This window comes from Perissodus microlepis, chromosome 4 (assembly GCF_051167445.1).
Source record: "Perissodus microlepis isolate ML-2025 ecotype Zambia chromosome 4, ASM5116744v1, whole genome shotgun sequence".
NCBI classification, from domain to species: Eukaryota; Metazoa; Chordata; class Actinopteri; order Cichliformes; family Cichlidae; genus Perissodus; species Perissodus microlepis.
Genome location: NC_140464.1, coordinates 15,811,282 through 15,833,566, shown reverse-complemented (window position 1 = coordinate 15,833,566; position 22,285 = coordinate 15,811,282). Strand labels below are relative to the sequence as shown.

At 43.1% G+C, this 22,285-nt stretch overlaps 1 protein-coding gene across 3 annotated transcripts in view; it reads right to left on the bottom strand.

The window, feature by feature from the left end:
* tex2 (testis expressed 2) overlaps nucleotides 1-21,100 on the bottom strand; it is a 32,847-nt gene extending 11,747 nt beyond the window's left edge. Inside the window, exons 1-4 of one of the 3 annotated variants that reach the window (XM_084926053.1) lie at nucleotides 20,280-21,100; nucleotides 19,452-19,540; nucleotides 17,450-17,714; nucleotides 350-2,090 (exon numbers count right to left, since the gene is read on the bottom strand). In XM_084926053.1, coding sequence (XP_084782179.1) covers nucleotides 350-2,068 — 1,719 coding nt within the window. In that variant the 5' untranslated portion in view covers nucleotides 2,069-2,090; nucleotides 17,450-17,714; nucleotides 19,452-19,540; nucleotides 20,280-21,100. The other 2 variants (XM_084926052.1, XM_084926055.1) reach the window with 2 other exon arrangements.
* Nucleotides 21,101-22,285: the final 1,185 nt, after the last annotated feature.

Below are 22,285 nucleotides of genomic sequence, written 5' to 3'. Positions count from 1 at the left end.
GTCAAATTACTAAAGATTTTTCTTCTGATTTTCTGAGGTTACTCGAGAATAAGGAGCAAACGGTGGTGCTGTCATTAAAATGTTTCGCTTAAAGAAAAACTGGAGCCATCACTGGAGAAGAAGTGCAACACAACCTCGTGATTCCCCAACAGGCTGCACAGATTGAATTCTCATCCAAACTCCTACCTTTTTGTTCCCGAAGGGCACTGTGTTAACAAAGGCAATTCAACTGAAATAACAGAGTAGAAACATATAGTCTTCTTCAGAGTAAGGACAAACTGAACATAGGCACCACACTTGGGAAAACTAATCACAAGTTTACTTTTGAAGTCACATATTTTGCCTTTACCTTGAATATCCCTGGTTCCTTAATATCCAGCTGGGCCACATTCCACTGCTCTATCCTTCGCCTCCTTTTTCTGCTCGCTGATGAGGAGGGCTGAGGGGATGACAGCCAAAGCACGAGCAAGGCCAACGCGAACCCCGCTATTATCCCGTGCACTACTGAGCATACACAGGGTGGCACAGGAAGCACCAAATACCAATACACCAACTGTGTTAAAATAATGAGACCAGTCAAGGGTAAGGTCTCGGCCTCCTCTTCGGCTCTCTCTTCCTCTGGATCGAGCTCACTACACAAACCAGTGCTACCAGTATGGGGTTGCCGGGACCCAGAGCGATCACCGTCCGGTGTCTCTGTGTCAGTACATAACTCAAAGTCTTCGCTGTACAGCTCACAGAAGTCCTCGTCTTCCTGTCGAGCTACCAGGGCTGACATCGAACAGCGGCCCAGAGTGAGAGAGGGAGATTTGTGGAGGGCAGAAGATGAGGCCTGGGTGAGGGCTGGCGCGAGTGACGGGAAAGAGAAAAAACCTGACTCTGGGCCCTTAGCTGTGGGGGTTTCTTCCTCGTCTTCTCCTTCTGCCCCTTCCTCCTCTTTGATGCTGTAGTTGTTGCCACCTTCTCCGTGTCCATTTACCGCCGTTACTCCGCTGAGCTCCGACGCGCTGGAGGACAGCGATTTGGCACGATAAGCAGCACTTCCAGCAGACCCCGTACCAGACTCATCCCCCATTATCTTACTAAAAAGCTGCAGAGGGTCTGACATCACTTCCGATAGCCGCCGCTTGGTATCCTCTATCTTGGCCTCCACCTCTTGGACTTTGAAGAAGGACCTACCATCTGGAGACATGATGGGGGAGGAGGGGGCTGTTTTAGAGTCTCCACCTGCTTGAGTGACGATGACAGGACTGGAGGATAAACGGGGTTGGGAGAACTGTTTGAAGAGTTGCATGTTGCGAGGTGGAGGCCGATGGGATGGCTGTATTTGCTGATGCTGAAGAGGCCCTTCCGAATGGTCAGCCTTGGAAGCGTCCGTGGACAGAGACTTAACAAAAGACTTCATTAAGTGTCGATGACGTGCGTGGGTTGGTGCTACGGTGGAAAGTGAAGGGACAGTTTCTCGAGACTCAACGTCATTGGACAAAGACCTAACCAGACTAAGAAAAGGCTTGGAGGATGACAGTGCTGCAGACTTGCATGGTGAAGAGGAGCTGGAGCTTGCGGGCGAGGGATTGACCGGGAGCCGTTCAGACGGCCAGGAGGAGCTGGCAGGAGGATTGGAGGAGAGGGTGGATGTGGGATTAATAGTCAAGGCAGGAGAGTGCGTGTGTGGCTGAGGGTCTGAGGGCTGCACAGATAAGGTGGTAGATAAAACTGGGAGAACAGCAGGTCCCGAGGGGGTGTCTGCACCAGCAGATTCAAACAGCAGTTCCTCTTTTGCTTCCAAGCCTGTAGCAACACACCGGTCATCAGCTGCTGAAGCTGGACCTTGAAGCCCCCCTGTACCATCGAGGACAGACTTGTCTTTAACAGATCCAGCGGGTATCCCAAAGAGCTCCTCTTCCTCATCGTCTTCCTCTTTCCCCAGAGCAGAGAAGTGTATGGTGATGGTGTCACGAGAGTGGGAACGCTGGACCTGCAGCTTGGGTCCAGGGGTGTGACGAGGGGGCGGAGTGGCAGCATGCTGGCCACTTCCCCTGCTGCTGCCGCCCTGACTGCTCATCATCACCCTGCACAGGGCTCACGGCCTGGGGGGAAAAACAGAGAAACAGTGGGAACACGTGGTTAATAAAAAACAATGAAGCAATAGTGCATCAGTGCAGGGGGGAGGGAGGCTGTAGTGTTTGTAGTACAAACTGGCAATTCGATTTAATCAGTGATTTCAAACCAGACGTATAAGTACCCTGAGGGCCACTTCTGCAGTAGCCAGGGGATAGGTGGGAAGATGAGATCAACCAATGGGGAAAAAAATTACATTGCAATTTAATTACAGAATTGAGCAGGCCTGAACAAAATGGTCTGAGCGGAAAACTACTGGAAGTAGTCGATAAGCAGTAGAAAACTGACACCCATAGAGAATGACAGCCAAGTAGATAAAAGTATAGATTAAACTATTACATTTGTTACCCAGCAGCACAAAATACATTAATGGCTAAACACTTCAAGATTTTTACTATGCATCATGAAATTATTGGTTGCTAACTGCCCTCAACTAATAAATGGTAAGTTAAAGAAGTGTCTACCCAGTTAAACTGACTGAACACATTCCTGCACGAGGTGCTGTTGATGAAAGAGTTCTCGAGTTCATGTGACAACTGCAGAGACCCCCACGAGCTCTAAATGCACTCCTTGTACACACAGTACTTGAGACAGAAAAGAACAGCCTTGCAGCTTTCTGTTCACCCTAATGTGAGTGGACTGGACAGGTATGTCTATGTTCCCCAACCCATTAGCTCTCATTATGTAAGGTTGTAGCCGGAAGACCGAGTTGCTCTCAGGCCAAGCCTCTATCTCTCTCCCGCTCTGTCTTACAAGCACCCAGTCACTCATCCCACTATGGCAACATGATTAATGGGTTACTTCAGAGCTCACAAGTCTCAAGAAGAAGGGCCATCAACATTTCAGCTGTGTTTAACTCCACCCTCCAAAGGGGGAAGAATGCAGCGGGTTAAATACTGAAAAGAGGTGAAAATGAGAACGGATCAAAAGAAGGAGCACTCCAAGAGCTCAAACCTCCCCCAAGCCAGCTCACTCTCTGGGCGGTTTTTCATGAGATTTCTTTTTAAACATTGAAGTTTCCAGTACAATAAAAATAAAGCATTACAGGTGAGCAAAGTTCAAACATGACATGATATTTGGATGCAAACTAAAACGTGATATTTAGAATCCACATATACCAGTATGACTTCCTGAATGTTGCCAATACAAACAAAGGCAGCAGCATTTTAAGACCAGTTTTAAAGATAAGAGATTTTATAAAGGGTTGACCTTATTTGACCTTAAAAAAGACAAACATTCACATGAAGAAAAAAAAAAAAAAAAAAAAAAAAAACACTTTCCCTCACCAATCCAAAACAATATACGGGTCATAATGACACCACAAAGTGGCCGTTCAGCTGAAGCGATCACAGAAACAAGGCGTCTTTTGTGTAGTCGACACAGTGGAACCGCAGTCGTTCATCATGCAATGATTTCACTGAATGAGGCCTCGCGTTGTTATTGAGTTATTGTGCTTGTTTATTCTTCCACATCGCCCATATTGGTACCTCATCCTTGGTTAGCATGATCAAACAGTCAGAGCACACATATGTGCAAACATGCTGTTTGTGCACACAACACCATGCAGCCTTTTTGGTGTTGGGGCTTTCAGCTGGTTGTTAAAAAAAAAAAAAAAGGTCTGTAATGGAAGAAGGAGGGACGGGAGAGGGACAACATAGCAGTTAGCTTGTGTGATTGTCTGCATTTCTGAGAAAGCCTCGGTGCCCCTTAGGGGCTCTCTGGTTGGCACTGTATCTCCAGAGATTGCATTTGCCGGGATGGAATAACAGAGCGTTTGACTTTCCCAGCCAGCCATTCACTTGGCTGAGCTACAATAGGTTTTGTGTGTGTCATTTTCAGTATATGCGTGTGTGCTGTTGGTTCTGCCATGGTAAGTGCTAGGGGCAGAGCAGATCGAATAAAAACAACAAAAAAATGACAGATACAGGGAAAAAAAGAGCAACATAAAGAAGAAAGATGAAAGGCCACAGGGGGTCTGCGGAAGCAGCAGACGACCTTTCAGAGACAAGCTTTTGAAGCAGAATTTACTTAAAGACAGGAGGAGAGAGAAAACAGGGAGGACGAAAAAGATGAGGGGAAGTGGATGAGAGTGAGAGGAGAGCATGGAGAGGAGACAAATTAAGTGGGGAGACAGAGTCATGGAGATGGGAGAGGTTGTTGTTGTCATCAGAGCCTGAAGGACGAATTAAAGCATTATGGAGGCTGACAAGGTGAGCAGGGAGCAACGTTTCCAAGTTTTCTCAGAGGCAGGTTTTAGCAAGGTGCAGCCAAAAGACAAAAATAAATAAATAAAAATCGCACACTCAATGCAAAACATAGCACGCTTGCACGCACCTACACATTTTAAGGTACTGTTCTCCTCTGTAGACATAAGATTTGCTGTTAAGATGAGTGCTATTCAGGTTCACACCAACACTGTGTTTTCTGACACACCCACAGTTTCGGGTACTTCCTGTCATCAAAGCTCCACTGCCATTAAACGCCTTGCGTGTGTTTGTTTTAGCCACTACTATGAGACGGGAGGAGACTGGCATGGAGACGAGACTCATCCAATTAATCAAAGCAAGCATGGCCTCTCTAATCAGCTCAAGCCAGCCCTATGGAGACTTCAGAGAAAGGGAGGGAGGTTAAAAGCAGCAAGGTAACATAATGACATAAGAGGCTGAACAGGCTACAGGGCAACAAGCATGTCAGCGCAGGGCACAGGGCACAGCGGCCCGCGTAAAAGGTGTTCAATGACGACTTCTACATAAAGCAATGTTTTTGTAATGTAGAGTCTGCTAATCAATATTATACACAAAAACATCCTTGTCCAATACCAACATCCTGCTTCAATTCAAAGTGCATCTACTCCACAGAAATTCTCTGCTATCCATTATTAGACACAGAAAGGGAACATGAGAAGTGGGCTGCTAAAGGAAAGGTGGGAATTTTAGTCAACACTGGATTTTTAGGGCCAGTACCAAGTTGTTGTTGTTTCCTAGTTAATCCCAACCTATTAAGTGCATCCCTGTAATTAAATAACAAGGTGACTGGCGGGTGTTCAGGACAGCCCGGCGTGACCTCGCCTAAAGTCTGCAAAGTTCATTTCCGCAAAGAAATTTTACCTTTTGATAAACAAACAGAAAAGAAAAGAAATAAAAGCAGGCGTGCAGGAGTGACGTGAGCCCACTGGGTGAAAAATGGTTGCGAGAGGAGAACAGAGAGGACATTAAAAGAAGAAGCGAGTCAGCGAAGGGACTGAAAGGGGAGGGCGACGGCGGGAAGATAAATCGAGTGAGACAGAGAGATCGGAGATGAACGCAGGGTGCATGGCGGGGGAGGGGGATGATGGCGCAATTGATTGTCACTAACAACCGAGATACACAGAGGCCTCACTCACTAACGAGTGCACGCACACTCACACTCTGTGGACTTGTGATGCGCACAGTTGCCTGGATGAGTAGGGTGCAAGCAAACCGTGACAAAGGGGAGAATAGTCTGAGCAGCTAAAGCGAGCGGAGGGAGAGAAACAGAAAAAGACACAAAGGTTGAGGAGGTTTTGTCGCCGAGCACACTATAGGCTGAAGAGTCACACAAAAGCTCAGAGCAGGTAAACACACGACGCACCTTGTTTCATGCCCTGCTGCTCGCTCTGAGGAGAACGCAGGTCCCAGTCATCACGGGCACCCTGGCCCTATTACGCAAACTGTACTGGACTTTGTTTGCTTACATACAGCATATTGCACAGAGGGCGAGTCAGAGCGTGTCAGCTGGGAAAGAATCCAAACATTTCCCACCGTGACCTAAATCAGAAGAGTCGAACGCAAATGAAGAGAGGTCATCACGATCATAGACCAACACGAAAGCCGGACTACGCCCGCTTTTATTTGCCACATCAGCCAAGGAGTCCCTGACCTGACTCTCACAGTGAAGAAGCAACACAAGCAGTTCTTAAAATAGCTCTGCGAGGCAGTGGAGGTGTCGTCCCCCAACACCAGACTGGCCGTTTACAGCGCACAGATGGGAGACTAAAAAGGATAGTGGGTAGAGATGGTTTTAAGCATTAGTGTTTGTATAATAGTATATTCAACAGACAAAGACAAGATTTATAATCGCTACTAAATGACATGAACTTTTGTGACAATATTCCATATCTGGCATACAAGTAAGATTTATTAAGTGCTTTTTGTAGACAGGCAGTCACAAAGCGCTGTGCACAAAGGTTAAAATAAAGAAAACATTAAATAATAAAATAGACAATATAAATAATGCAAATTCAAAAAAATTCAAAAGTGTTGATTAACAGAAGGCCTGTTTAAATAATTAAGTTTTTAAATGCTTTTTAAAGGATTCCACAGAGTCAGCCAAACGTAGTTGTGGAGGTAAACTGTTCCACAGCCTTGGTGCCACAGACTGAAAGGCTCTGTATAGCTTGGAGGCAAGAAAGAGATGATTTATCCAAGCTGGTAAACAGGGCATTGCAATAATCTAAACGCGATGACAAATGCATGAACAATTTTTTCTAATTCAGCCGAGGAAACCATATGTCGGAGTTTAGAGATGTTCCTTAAATGAAAGAAGCAGGAACGAGACAAAGACTTTACATGTGAGTCCAGGCCCAGAGAAGAGTCAAATATTACTCCAAGATTTCGAATATTTGACTTGGCAGAAGGACAGAAAGAGGCAAGAACCTGACTGATTTTAGAATGTAGTTCAGAAGGAGCTACAATCATGGTCTCTGTTTTATTTTTGTTTAAAACAAGGTAATTGTTAGAAAGCCAATCAGAGATCTGAGTTAAACACTGGACTAGGGTGGACAGCCTTTCCAGCTGGTGAGGCTTAAAGGACATATGCAGCTGAATGTCATCGGCATAGAAATGATAAGAGATGTCGCTAAAAGATTGAACAATGCTAGCTAAAGGAAGAATATAATGGAATAATAATGGATCCAAAACTGAGCCCTGTGGAACCCCACAGGTCAGGGTGGCAATGTTAGAGGTAAACCTGTCAGTCCTAACAGAAAAGGTCCTGTCTGATAAGTAGGAAGAAAACCAGTCTAAGGCAGATATAGATATGCCAGCCAAAACCTTCAACCTGTTAAGTAGGATTTTATGGGCAATTTTATCAAAGGCTGCACTGAGGTCAAGCAAAATAATCACAGAACAATCCCCTGCATCAGAAGCCATTAATAAATCATTATAGACCCTTAAGAGAGCGGTCTCAGGGGAGTGCTGCTTTTGAAAGCCAGACTGAAAAGGGTCAAAAATCTGTAATCTGCATAGTAAGGACCTGAACTGATTTTCTACAATTTTTTCCAGTAATTTACTTAAAAATGGCAATTTTGAAATAGGCCGGTAATTACTGGTAGAGCTAGGATCTAGATTCTGTTTTTTCAATAGAGGAGTTACCTCAGCATGTTTAAAATAAGATGAAACACAGCCTTGCCTCAGTGAACTGTTGATAATGGATAGCAATGCAGGACCAATGCTGGTGAGAGTCCCAGACAGGACAGAGGGAGGCAATATATCTAAAGAGCATGATGAGGATTTCATTTTACCTATCACTGTAATTAAGTCATTAAGTGTGATTAGAGAAAAGGAAGTAAATGACCCAAAAGACCGAGGGGCCCCATATGGAAAAGAAATAGTAAAAACTTATATGATTTACTCATGAAAGTGGCCACTTTCTCATTACTTTCATATATTGTTTTAGTAAGTATCCAAAACATACAAGTTCCATTTATATAGTTTTTCAAGGGATCTTACATCTGTTTTCACTCTTGTATGCTTTTCATACAAGTTTCACACAAGACAGATACAAACTTTATAAGATTTATATATATCTTTTCCATATGGGGCGTCTTCATAAGGGGAGGCACTTGAGATTTTGGATCTCAGGTCCATCACCTTATTTACAAAGTGATGGAGAAAAGTATTACAATCTTCATCAGAAAGTAATATAGCATGGTTGGAGGAGAAACAATACTGTTGATAGCATCAAACAGAATTCTTGGGTTATTCTTATGACGATTTATAAGATTATTGAAATAAGAGGATCTAGCCTCTTTCATGGACTTGTTATATAAGTGAAGAAGATCTTTGAAGTGCTCATGATAGACAACCAGACCAGTGGACTTCCAGAGACGCTCTGCTTTTCGACAGGAGCGTCGAAGACCACAAGACTGATTACTTAACCAGGGTGTGCGGGAACTAACAGAGCAATGCCTAGTTTTAAAAGGAGCAACCTGATTGAGAATGGCAAGACAGTGGTCATTAAAAGAGTTATTATGGAGCTCAACATCGTCAAAAGAAGTTTAGAAATAACAAAGTCATCAATAAAGCGCCTGCGCCTAATAAAACCTTGGGGAAGAGACTCCGAGTTGACAGACACATTAAAAGAGACTGACTTATGGTCGCTAAAAACAACGTCATTTAAATTCACGTGGTCAAGGGAAATGTCCAGAGTATGCCCAGCAGCGTGAGTAGGGCCTGATACATGCTGAACAAAATTAAGAGTCCATGATGCTCAGGAACTCCTTAATGGTACTATTTGATGAGTCTTCTGCATGAATGTTGAAGTCTCCAACAATGATGACCTTGCCCAGTTTAATAGTGGAAGTTAAAAGTTCTTGCAAGTCTGCCAGAAAAGATGCAGCAGACCCAGGTGGACGATAAATTAAGATACCGTACATGGGCTGATCTCTTCCAATTTTTATCATGATCATCTCGAAAGAATTGTAACAGCTCAAAGAGATCATCTGGCATAAAAATGTCTTTTTAAAAATTACAGCTGTTCCACCTCCTCGTCGAGATATCCGAGGTGCACAGAGAAATGAACAGTCTGCGGGACAAAGCTCTAAAAGATGTGAGACTTCATTCTCACGCTGCCACGTCTCAGAGATAAACATAAAATCAAGCGTCTCTGCACAGAACAAGTCATTTAAAATATAAGACTTGTTGGCAATTGAGCGGGCATTAATTAACATCACCTCTGTAAAGATCTGCGATCACGTCTTGTAGTTCCTGCAGTGTTGGTTTATCGTGAGCTGGTTACTTACCAAGAACATGACTTTTTTTTGTTCTTTTTCGAAGTGTTTCGAACGGCTCTTTTAAAGATGCAAATAAGGAATTAGACTTTTAAATGTATGCTAATTTCACAGGTTTTAAAAAACAGAAATCTGAATAATGGCTGAAGCAAGATTCAGAAGCTTCGATTTGTCAACATTAGAGTTTTTTTTTTTAGAGAGGGGATTATATCTTTATTTATTATTCAGAAAAATCCCAAATTATTGTCAGCAGCCAGGAAAAAATCCATTTTGATATGCGAACAAACCCTGCAAATTTATTTCGGGCTCGGTGTGCGAAAAAAAGAGAGAAAATGGGCTTTAATGTGTTTTTCACATTTTGTATTTTGCATTGCAAGTTTTCTCAAATGTATTCTTTAAATATGTGTTAACCAAACTCTTATTTGCATATGCATTCATCAGCCTCTCTGTTAAAGTGCTTGCTGATGCAAATATGTAATCAGCCTATCACATGGCAGCAGCTCAACACATTTAAGAATACAGACATGGTCTAGACCTTTAGCTTTAGTTCAAACATCAGAATGGGGAAGAAAGGCTATTTAAGTCACCTGGTATGATTGGTGGTGCCATATAGGCTGGAGTATTTCAGCAACAGCTGATCTGCTGGGATTTCCCAAGAGATTTACAGAGAATGGTCAGAAAAGTATGCAGCGAGTGGCTGTTCTCTGTGTGGATCATGTGAGAGTTTAGAGGAGAATGACCAGATGGTTTCAGTCTGATAGGAAAGAAACTGTAACTCAAGCAGCCACTTGTTACAACCAAGGTATGCAGATGGGCATCTCTGAATGCACACATTGAACCTTGAAACAGATGAGCGATAGCAGCAGAAGACCACACAAGGTACAACTCCTGTCCACTAAGAACAGGAAACAGGGCTGCAGTTCACACCAGCTCAACATAATTGGAGAAAAAGAAGATTGGAAAAATATTGTCTGGTCTGATGAAACTCAATTTCTGCTGCAATAGTTGGATGGCAAGGTCAGAATTTGGTGCAAATAATATGAAAGCACTGATCCATTCTACCTGGTATCAATGGTTCAGGGTGCTGGTGGTGTAATGGTGTACACAGAAAATATCAACACAAAAGCCTCCCCGAGTATTGTTGCTGACCATGTCCATCCCTTTATGACTCTAGTGTATTCATTTTCTGATCTGATTCCAGCAGCTCGGATTCTACAAAGTTCAAATCAACTTAAGCAGTCACCAGATCTCAATACAACCTTTGGGATCATGGGTGCACATAAGTGGTCCGTGGGTGCGCATTCGCTGTCAAAATAAAAGACGCGCACCAGATAAGAAGTTGCAACGCGTGTTTGCGTACATAAGATTTTCTGGAGGAGGACAGACATTTGTTTAGAACTCTCATAGATGTCGAAGAAGCAAGCTCCTTTAAGCAACTACTTTGGTGTTCCTCCACCTCCAAAGAAATGTCAGAAGGAGTCCGAACCGCAAAAGAAGCGCGTATTCTCGGAAAAGTGATTGCAGGAGGTGAGCTGGCTTCAAACAAATGATGAACGCACAGAGGTGTGGTGCAGAATATGCCGTGAAAATCCCACTCTAGTGGACAAAAACAGTGCCTTTTATATGTACGCAAACGCGCGTTGCAACTTCTTATCTGGTGCGCGTCTTTTATTTTGACAGCGAATGCGCACCTGCGGACCACTTATGTGCACCCCTGTTTGGGATGTGGCGGAACAGTAGAGTCACATTGTGGATGTGCAGCCGACAAATCTGCAGCAACTGTATGATGTTCTCACGTCAAAATGGACCAAAATCTCACAGGAACGTTTCTAGCACCTTGTAAAATCTACGAAGTTATGGAAAAAAGGGGGTCCAGCCCAGTACTAGCAAAGTGTAACAGTAAATGTATGTCAACAGACAAGACAGTATTTTAAAATAAAGACATTTTTGAACATTTTCTTTGCAAAAGTCTAAAATAAGACATGTTATGCAAGTTAAATAGCCCCCAAATGCAAAAGTGGAACGTCCTTTTGATACTGTACCCCCCACTTTTGCATCACACCTTTGTAATGTTAAACCTAAGCAGCACTACATTAAACAGTAGTGCTGCTGTTTGTGGCTGAGTGTGGACATGGACATAATGGACATGTCACATTCAGTTTTACTGACTATTTTTGGGCATTCACATCAGCAGTGATCACCACTGCCTGTCTCACACTCAGCCTGTTAGACCAGCACGTTTGCACAACAACAACAACAACACTTGCTGTGTAACATTCTCATATAAAAAACACAAGCACACAGAGCTTAACACAGTCCACCTCCAGGGTCTGACAGTACACGAGCTGGTAGTTTGATGAGCTCCAGTTGAGCTCAGAGGAAACACTGAGGAGCGGTTTGATGGTGAGCTGAATCATGCAGCTCTCTCTTAAAGAAAGACGTAAAACAACAATAAAATAAAAGCCAAGCGAGATAAAGAGCACACGCTCAACTGAGCTGGATCAAACCAGTTTTCTTCACCTCTCCCTCTCGTCCTCTGTCTCTCTAACCCAGAATGCACCATCAACACGTCAAACATCCAACCTCGCCGTGCGGCAGATGATCGGGTGGTTGCCATGCCAACCGAGAAGCTTTCATCTTGCTCTGCACTCGTGTCTGCATCCTTTTGTTAGGGAGGGCAGCTTCTTCTCGCTCTGTAATCGTGCTCTCTGAGGAGTGTGTGGTGTGGAGGGTTTGTTAGCACAAGGCTGTCAGCGAACTGTGTTCAGTGTGTGTGTGTGTGTGTGTGTGTGTGTGTGTGTGTGTGTGTGTGTGTAGGATGTGTGGGTACAAAGCCACAGAACTAGAAAAAGAAATGGCAAAACCCAGATCTCAGATGTAAAACTTCTGAGATATGTGAAAAAGAGAATGTGATGCACATCAATTGGTCATTTTGGGGATTGTGTTGTCTAAGAAGCGAATGTGCCCAATCAATTAATAAACTCTGATTATGGTTGTCAACATCAATAAACTTTCTCCTGAAAACTTAAGCCAACTTTAATGTTCTCTTTGAGTGTTGAGATGAGCATGTGCCTGTTACCAACATTACAAGCAGCTGATTTGTTCAAATAGCTGGTTTGATGCTTCGCTTCGAGAAAGAACAGATTTGGGATAGATATCCAAATCTGGCAGCGTCTTACCCAATTTGACAGATCAAAAGGCGGACGAACGTGCAATCCTGACTGAATGCACAAACATGCAGGCATCCAATACAAACATATTAAGTTATTTATAATCCATGTAAAAGCTGCTTGATGACCCGAAAACAGCTGGAGGATTTGGCATTAGTCATAATCCATCCAATTACACGATGAATGGAGAAACGGAGGGAATAGGGGGAGACGTGAGGGGCAGAAAAAAAAAGACAGAAAAATGTGTGTCTCTGTGGATAAAGCTGACTGTCACAAATAAGTCGTCTATATTGCTGAAACATTAAACAGTAGTGCTGCTGTTTGTGGCTGAGAGCAGTAGATACAGTGCCAGTTTTTGTTAGGTTTCACACATTTAGTAACTGAAAGTCACACAAGGAAATTAGATTGGAAAAAAAGTAGGACAGAAATAGACACTAATATTACAGCCTTCAGGTTGCACACCTTCCACCAACGATTCATACTGCAGTATGAATCGTCTGTCAGACTTATATAATATATTGTAGGTAGCAAACACTTCCCAACTTACTAAAGTATCAGATCAAAAGTGAAATGTGTTCCTGAATGCTAAAATGTCACAGTGATTTTTGACAAAGTATAAAATGTACATCCATTTTCTTAACTGCTTATTCAGTTCAGGGTCACAGGGGAGTTGAAGCCAATCCCCGGGGTCTTAGGGCAAGAAGCAGGGTACATCCTGGACAGGCACAACCATTCATGTTCAGCTTCACTCTTCATCTTTCTTATTGGTAGTCTCTTCAGTTGGTCACCTTGAAGCTGACAAAAATTAAGAGCTGCGTCTACACTGGAGTCTAAGAAGCTTGGAAAGAAAAGCATCTGGAATTCTTTAAATTGCTTGAAGACGTTTCACCTCTCATCCGAGAAGCTTATTCATTTCTAAGGTCCACTGTCCCCCCAATAGGGACAATGGACCCCCTAATGATCCTCTAACTCAGGGGTGTCGAACTCCAGGCCTCGAGAGCTGGTGTCCTGCAGGTTTTAGATATCACCCTGTTTCATCACACCTGAATCAAATGATTAGTTCATTACCAGGCTTCTGGAGAACTTCAAGAGATGTTGAGGTCATTTAGCCGTTTAAATCAGCTGTGTTGGATCAAGGACACATCTAAAACCTGCAGGACACTGGGCCTCGAGGCCTGGAGTTCAACGCCTGTGCTCTACCTAATCACATGAACCAAGGTGTGAAAAAAGGGTGTAGGTCACAATCAGCCAAGGTTTCTGGTGAACTCATTGTGAAACCAAGCCCCACTCAGGTCAGAAGAATCAGGATGTGAGTGGGCGTTAAGGGAGGTGATTTGTGCTGATTTGGTTACCAGAGACCACAGAGAGTCAGTAACATTTGACAACTTCAACAAGCAAACAGATGATTGACATGTGATAAGATGGCAAATAGATTAAAAAGTTACCTAGGCAAAGGTTTCCTGGAATTTCTGCTCACAACCGACCATTGGCGATAAAGCAATGCGCAACAAGAGAATTGCTTCATGTGTGAACGTCCCACATTGGGCGACAAGTGAAAGTGCAGCTGGCAATTAGTGGGCCACCCTGTCTCTTAACCTTAAAGTTAAGAAATGTTTCATTTGGGGACCTGCCCACTGGTTGTTGCTTGAAATCCCCAAATGTCACTGACTTTCTACAGTTTCTAGCTACCACATAAGTGTGTATTTTTTCCTATGTGGACACTTGAGTCCAAGTGACTACTACTACCAATATGGAAAGTTGAGCATGCTCTTTTTGATATGCTAGGCAGGAATTCAGAAAACACATCCATTCAATCTAATATTTTACCCAATTAATGTAGAGCTATCCACCCACTTAATGCTATCTGCTGACTGGGAATCATTGGAGGGGCACCACACATCACATTTACCTTCACTCACTATACAGCCATTAATGATTTAAGCTTAGATAATACTCCACTGTGGACATGGACAGCTGGAAACCTGACTGCCGAGTGCTCATCCTGTTATCTTTTTTTTTACCTCCACTTGAAGTCCACTGCCTGGGGCGCAGGCATAGTTGCATTGTAATGTAAATTCTCTGTGGACTAGTCTACGTGGTCCCAAAAAACAGGCAGGCACACGGACGTCTGTACGGATCCTTACGCTAACCATCTGATGATGAAATCTGAGTGAACCCTAGTGGACTAGTGGACGTGGGAAATGTAATTCCTGCTTAAGCTTACCTTGATTAGTGGACATTTGCCGTTTGCTATTAGCTGAGCACCAAAACAAATTTAAGCAATAATATTTGCAAACTTAATGGTTGTAGCTTTTGTCTAAAAATACAGAAATTGGCCAATGCACAGGCCTAACAGGCCTTCAGCCTGGCAAAAAAAAAAATTAAAAAAAAATGGCACCACATGGATTTAACTAAACAAGTCTTCCATTGCAAATGAATGACCAAGTTTTTCCATCAATGGATTTTTTTCCCTTCCCTGATGGTGCAGACACATAATTGGCCACCACAGAGTACAGACCTCAATCCCATTATGAATTTTTGGGGATGTGCAGAGGAATAGGCAGCAGTCTGAGTCTCCAATCATCAACTCAAGATCTTGGTGAAAAATTAATCTAAACCTGGGCAGATTTAAATGGTGAGGCAAAAGCCTATTGAAATGATGTAATGGAAAACCTTAAGCAGGACCATAGCTGTGTAACCTTGCTGGCCAGTAGGAAGGTTGTTATTGGTCAGAACTAGCTTGGCTCAGCTACAAGCGCATAGCTTGAAGCCTGGCAAGGCTTGTGATCGTGATCTCCCAAATCCATTGTTCCTTTAAGATATTTCTGTAATATTCTGTTCACAGGGACAGGACAAACTGCCAGCATTAAAGAGGCCTAAATGTAGGGAAGCAACCTAGATTTTGAATTTCTATTCATGGATTGCTCCTTAAAGTTGCTGCAAGCCTTCAGGGCATTAAGAAGAACCATTTAAATTACATTCACATCTATGTTTTTATTCAATATTTACCAAGTAGACTCACAGTATCAACACAGCCTGCAAAACCAACATCATTAAACGATTCCAGCCCAATAAACAGCTCGAAATATCTAATCTCCTTTCTTTGCGGCTCATTTTTGACAGTGAAGTGGCGCACAATAGAGGCTTCGACACAGGGGCTCATTAGCATATTAATGACATAAAATAACAGGGGGCGGTTTTCAAACAATGGTTCTCCGTGTTGAAATGTGCCATTTTTTCCCCCCTATATCCAGCTTGTTGAGCGTGTGATCAGACACACACTCAACAATAGTGGTGGTAATGAGAGCCTGCAATACCCTCATGAGTTGTCAGCAGCTGAAAAGCTCCATTTCTCATTCTTAAGTAGGACATCCACAATTCAGCCATTACATTGTGCTGTCACAGGCAGTTTAAAATCAGGCTTGACACGAGAAATCTCTCAAAAATCCACCTGTGATAAGTTGAGCCATGTTCTGCGAAGATTGCGTGAAAGAAAAACCAGACCACTGCAGATACGATCATGTCATAACTTCATGCGGAAATGACAAAGTGCTTTTAGCAAACTGTCATTAGACAGTATTTGTTGGGGATTATTTTCAGCCCCGGATTAATACACATTTGGTGATGTGAAGTGAGTATTTAAAGTTAAGCGGGGTTGAGTCAAAGCAAACTACAATGCCCGTGTTCACAGTAATGAAGGAACAGATTACAGCCTCCTCGTTTTTGAACCATGAATGAATGGCGTATGTAAAATATGGAACATCACCGGGACGGTCCTTAGCTCATGACATGCCATGTCAAACATAAGTTACAAACTCATGTTTCAAGCAGGTCATGAACAATTAACAGTTACGGGTAAAGTCCAGGTGTATATGTGAGACCCTACACTTTAAAACTGCACTGCAATTTCCAGGCCGGACATGTACAGGGCTTTCATGCCGAGCACAGTGTGGCAATATCAAGTGTGTTTTCTGTGTGGTAAAATCTCTCTGTGTGATCAAACCAACACAGACTTCCTCCTTTCTCTCTAAATCGAACTTCCTGTTTGTAAAGATAGTTACAACAAGAGGAAAGCACCATCCATTACTCTCGCTCTTGTTTAGTGCAAAGAGAAATTCATGCCTCTTCACCAGAGTGAATTATTTTTCCAGCTGCAGTAAATCATTGTGCAGCCCAGTATGTTGCTTTGTCAGTGAGTGCTTTTATAAAATTGTAATTTATATAAATAAAGAGAGAGGAAGGAAGACAGAAAGTTTTACTGTCAGTTGATGACAGTTTAATTTTAAATTAGTCCACAAGATTTCGTAAGGAAACGCAAATTTCTGTAGAACTTATCAGTTGCTAATTTGCATTTTCTTCTCCACACGTCAAACCACAGAGGTGCATTTGAAGTGAGGAAATTTAACATTTGAATATTACTTGAAAAATAATTGTGAACTATTTTGGAACCTGGCTGCAGGAATTTGATCGCATTCGGTTGCTCTACAGAAGCGTCAATAAAGTCGTGCTGGGGACAGTTTTGGCTCAGGCCATGTACGAAAGTCGCCTAAGGTGTCACCACCTGGTGGGGTGCCAAAGAGGGCGAAGAAATAGTTTGTCACTGCTCCTGATCTATCCTTAAAAGTCAGTCGGTGACTTCCATTTGACTGCATATATTGCTAAAAACACTGCTCACACTGCAGTAAACAGTTGGTGCTGAGAGATGACTATACATACAAACACTTTGCAGAGGCATGACTTTTACATAACCTGACGTTTCCAACCCCACCACTCATCTGCTTACACTGCAGAGTGAGAATCGTATAGCTTACTGTTGTTCCCTGCAAACATTACATGATCTTCACTGTGAAACATTAATATCTTCCCCGAATATGGTAAATGTTTATCAGTAGGTGAAACAAAAGAGGAACAATGACATAAAGATTAAAAAAGGATTGTGTCAGGAAGGAGCAATTCAGACATTTTGTTAAAACGAACAGCTATAAATACATATGTTTGCTCTAGAAGACACACTTTACATGCCCAAGCTGCAGGAGGCACACACACAGAGGTTATTAAAGAGGAAGCCAATAATGAATACTAGTTTACTAGTTTCTCTGAGATCACTAAATGCCTGCAACAATATGGTTACCTTGAGTAGCAGGGTCCATATGAGTGTCCCCAAGTTCAAATCGACCATTGGGATCGCGGAGACCGGTGATTTAAGTGACTTTGAATATCACATGGTTCTCTGTGCCAAACAGGCTGGTCTGAGAATTTCAGAAACGGCTGATCTGGTGAGATTTTCCCACACAACCATCTCAAGGGTTTGCAGAGAGTGATGCTTTGAGCTGAAGGAAGGGAACAGCAGAACAGAACCTTGAAGCAGATGGGCTACACCAACACAACTGCCACACCTGTGAGTTAAGAACAGGAAACAGACGCTACAATTCACACAGGCTCACCACTTGGTCAATAGAAGAGTGGAAAACACTGCTGCAACACTCAGTGTAAACTACATTAGAACTCTGATCGACCACGCCTTGTATCCATGCTTCAGGTGGTGGTGGTGTAATGGTGTGGGGGATATTTTCTTGCCATGCTTCTAGCCTGTTCACCAGCAGCTGTGTGACGCTATCATGTCAATATGGACCAAAATATCTCAGAGGAACGTTTCCAGCACCTTTTTGAATCTACATCATGAAGAACGATGCCAGGTCAGAAGACAAAACAGGGTTCAGCCTTGTAGTAGCATGGTGTACCTAACAAAATTGAATGTATATTTTATTTTTAGCAAAACCTTAATTTCAAAGATAGTATTTAAAATAACCATAACTGTAGCCTTACGGTCTGCATAAATGCTTCCCCATCACAATACAGCATGTAGGACACAACCTCTCTCGTCATTAAAGTAACTGCTACCACAAAGTTAACAACACACCACGGTCTAAAATATCAATAAATGCTACAACATAAAGGCCTCTGATCAAAGCTATATGAAGAATGTTTTTAGTCTAGCAGCCAATCAAAAGCAGTTAAAACCAAATTAATGCCTGTGAGTCTCTTACACCGTCATCAGGAACATTTGTTAGAGTTGCACTGCCCATTATCGTATATGCTTTCAGCCTGCACCTGCTTGGTAAACAAAACAGGGAGATGAAAGTGAAAGAGCTATAAGGCACATTAGTATGACACCAGCTATAAAATGGTCAAAGTGGGAAGTTAAGGCTAACAAAGACAACTTTACTTCCAAAAACTTGCCAAAATGCACTGACATTATACCTGAATAGACAAACTGCTTCTCATAGGTACTGTAACATAAATACATAGTAAACCACACTGGCTTTGTCTATAACCTTCCTCTTATTATTCCCATAGAGCATGCATATTCCATTGTTTTCATATTTCTTTATTTCTCACTGATCGTACTCTTTCCCCAGGACGCAGAAAGTACGACAACACAATAAACGTGCAGACGACTGTTCTTTTGAACAGTACAGGATACATCCATAAGTGTTAACAGGACGCACGCTGACCCCCGTCAGAGGGGTCAACTGCTGACTCAGAGACAGCTTGTCAGACGGCCTGCAGCTGAATTTATTTTAAGTTTAAACTAAAGGTAAACTGCAGCTGAACCATGAAAGTTCACGGCCTGCAGCGAGCAAACATGTAAACATAGAAACACAGCAGACCCGTCCAATTGCATCCAATTCTTCAGCCTCACAGAGCTGGGAAAACCTGTTTTTAGCTCATATTGTAGTAAAAAAACAACAGCTTATTCAGATGGTTCAGCTGCCCCTGTTTGCTTCCACCCCCAAAGCAATTTGTCTAATTAAGCCTATGAAAAGCTATTAACCCCTGTCATGCAGAAAAACACGTCACAGATGTTTGTGTCCTAAACACAGAGTGTGTGCATGTATAAAATGTACACAAGTGAAATTCCACGTATGCTTTCAAACAGGGAAATGTGCTTTTACGCTAATGAGATAGATGTTTGGTACTGAGTAAGAGAAGTCGAGATGAAGGAGACAATTAAGGAGAAGAAAAGTGAGGCAGGGAGCAGCGCTCAAGGCCATGGATCAATTTGAACGCAACCAACTCACAGATATACACAAACACACACACAAGGTCAAAGAAGGGAGGGGGTGTCTTACCTTGAGATTTTAGAGGCATTCAATCTTCTCTCGGATCACAGTCTGCTCGGACACACACAGCACAGCCATGGATCACGATGCTGACGTACCTGGGAAAACAGTGGAAAAGGACTGTCAGGTTCAAATGTGTCAATCAGTCCCTCCTCGGTCTCTTTCCTGGAAGACTGTACACACTTTTAATAAGTCAACCTCCAGCTCATAAGGAACTGGTTCAGATGTGGACACTGGACACAGACCGCACCCCCCACAAAGGAAAGCAGTGTCATTACAGACCTGCTATGATCCATTCCTGACATAAAGCTGTCCTAAAGTTACACAATGATGAAAGCGCAAGAGATCTACTGCTGTGTGTGGATCTGATGCTGTGGCCTGATCTAAAAGCAGAGCCCAGAGTGAGAGAAGCTACCCATGCAGACCTGTGCAGCTCACAGCAGGCTTCATGGATAACAAGCCTCAGCTGATGCATCTGTCACCTGCCAGCAGACACAGCCACTTCCTATAAACCCGTCTCATCTACTAGCTGTGACTTACAACATGGTCCAACCACTGAGACATCGCCACAGTTCTCAGTGTGCTCTGATAAAACTGAAGCATCCTGAGAGCTGTAGAAAGTGTGGCTGCTCTATAAAGAAATCAACATTTTTTTTTTCCTCCTTTAACATACCAGGAATATTTATAAGGTACGGCACCTACAGCTCCATCCGTCCCTTTGTCCTCCGCACGTCTCGGCTTCAGCTCTGCGCTGGTTTATGTCTGACTATAACGCATCCATGGGCCGAACAGGTGATACCGAGAGCGAAGTGACAAGAAGACAAACCCCAAACGCACCTTTAATCACACCGTGGGCATCGCATCATCATCCCCAGGCCACTGGCTCGCCCTGCATCCAGGCTTTGAAGCTGCGTAACGCGATGCGAGTCCCTGCGTGGAGCGCTTTTATCTGCAGCCCAGAGCCTGCGGAGGGACGGGGCACGGCGGGGATGGCTGCCGAAGGCTGGCTGGCTGGCCTGAGAACCCAGCCGGAGTCCGAGCACACAGACAGCGCCACAGCGATCAAACCTGGCTCCCTGTGCACGAGTGCACCAGCTCCGGGCTTGTACTGATTTTAGTGAATGGCCGATACTTTGCGCCACACCCCCCTCCTTCCTCACCATTTACATGATATTTACACCCAAATCAGGACCCGATCGTCGGCACACTGGTGATTCATATTTTATAGTGATGCAGCAGGAGAGTGCGAGTTGCGTCACGGCGTTGCAGTATGCCCACAAGACGCGGATTTCCCTCAGCAAACAGCATCAAGTCTCTCTGATAAAGAGCTGCCTACAGCTGAGAACCTGATCAGATGATGAAAACATGAGGGCTCCAAAATGGTTAAAAAAACAGCTTTATCCCCTCATAGGCGCCATGTTTTTTTTTGTTTGTTTGTTTGTTTTTTTACATTAACCAGCAAGTTAAAAACCAAACAAACAAACAAAAAAAAACAGAGAGGTCAGCCTACCCCTGGATCAAGTCCACTACGTGTACAGCATTTCTGGCACTGAGGAGATCCGTCTAAATTTGGGTTCCTTTAATCTGATTATATTAGCTTGAATGGGCTGCCACCTACTGGATTGATGTGATTATATCAAGAGAAACCGTCCACGTGCGTCCTTTTTTGGATTTTTGCCCAGCCGGTTCATCTTTCATCTGATATAACCCGCACACTAAAATCGACTGATCTTCCGGTTACACTGCAGTAAGTTTGTTGCATATATCTGCGGTTGGATCAGAAGTGAGTCCCAGCAGCAACCTTCCTTCTGTCGGTGTAGGGGGCCATCTAGTGGACATCAATGCTAACGCTGGGCCGCAGAAAAGCATTGATTGCATTCAAAATTCCATAAATCAACTCAAATCCCAAATAAACGATGCAGTGTTGTAAAGCCAGTCTCTCTTATCACAGTTTGCTGATTAAAGTGGAGGCCCTGGAGGAGGACCTGGACGACATCTTAAGGTAGTTTAGATAATTTTTTTTATTTTTTATTTTTTCAAAAGCACTTTGTAAGTGTAAGAAAATTTAAAAGAATGCCCCGTTTGAGTTTCTTAATTCATGACTTGTGGTTATGGTGGTGTTGTTTCTTGTTGCTGTAAATGTGTTCCAGTCCTTCATTAGAGAAGCAGCTTTCCAGAAGACACCACATACAGTACTGTGCAGAAGTCTTGAGCCACATCTGGTTTCTTTATACTTTTTTGTGGTTTTGAAAGTGGTTCTGAGCAAAAGTTCTCCAAACGATCTGAAAGTGAAAGTTTTTTTCCCCCTTTGGACATTAGCTTTTTTTTTAAGAAATCATTTTCAGTCCAGTACTTATACCTGACCATTTTGTTAAGCCAACTACCACCTATGAAGCATTCAAGGATAAAAAGTCACCTAAATTGAGACAAACTAGTGTTTAACTATACATAACAGACTTAGCAATGAAGCAACTTTAAACTGTATCTTTACACACTTTGTTACAGGCACCCTGTCAGAAAATTCATCATTTGTTCCCACTTCTTTAGTTGAATCAACTAAAAATGCTCAAGACATCTCCTTAAAAGATTGGGAAAACCGGAGAAGTGGGGGATAAAAGAAATGTCAGAGCTAAAAATAATAAACGTAAAGACTGTTTACAGCAGATGAACAGCATCTGAAAGTCAGCAAAGACCTTCAGATATTTAGATACTCAGATACCTGAGAGATGTATCTGGGCCTTCAGCTGATCCATCTACTGTTCACTGAAGCCTCATCAGAAATGGTCTGAGTGGACAGATCAAGAAGCCATTCTTAAGGAAGGGAAACAGGGTGAAAAGGCTGA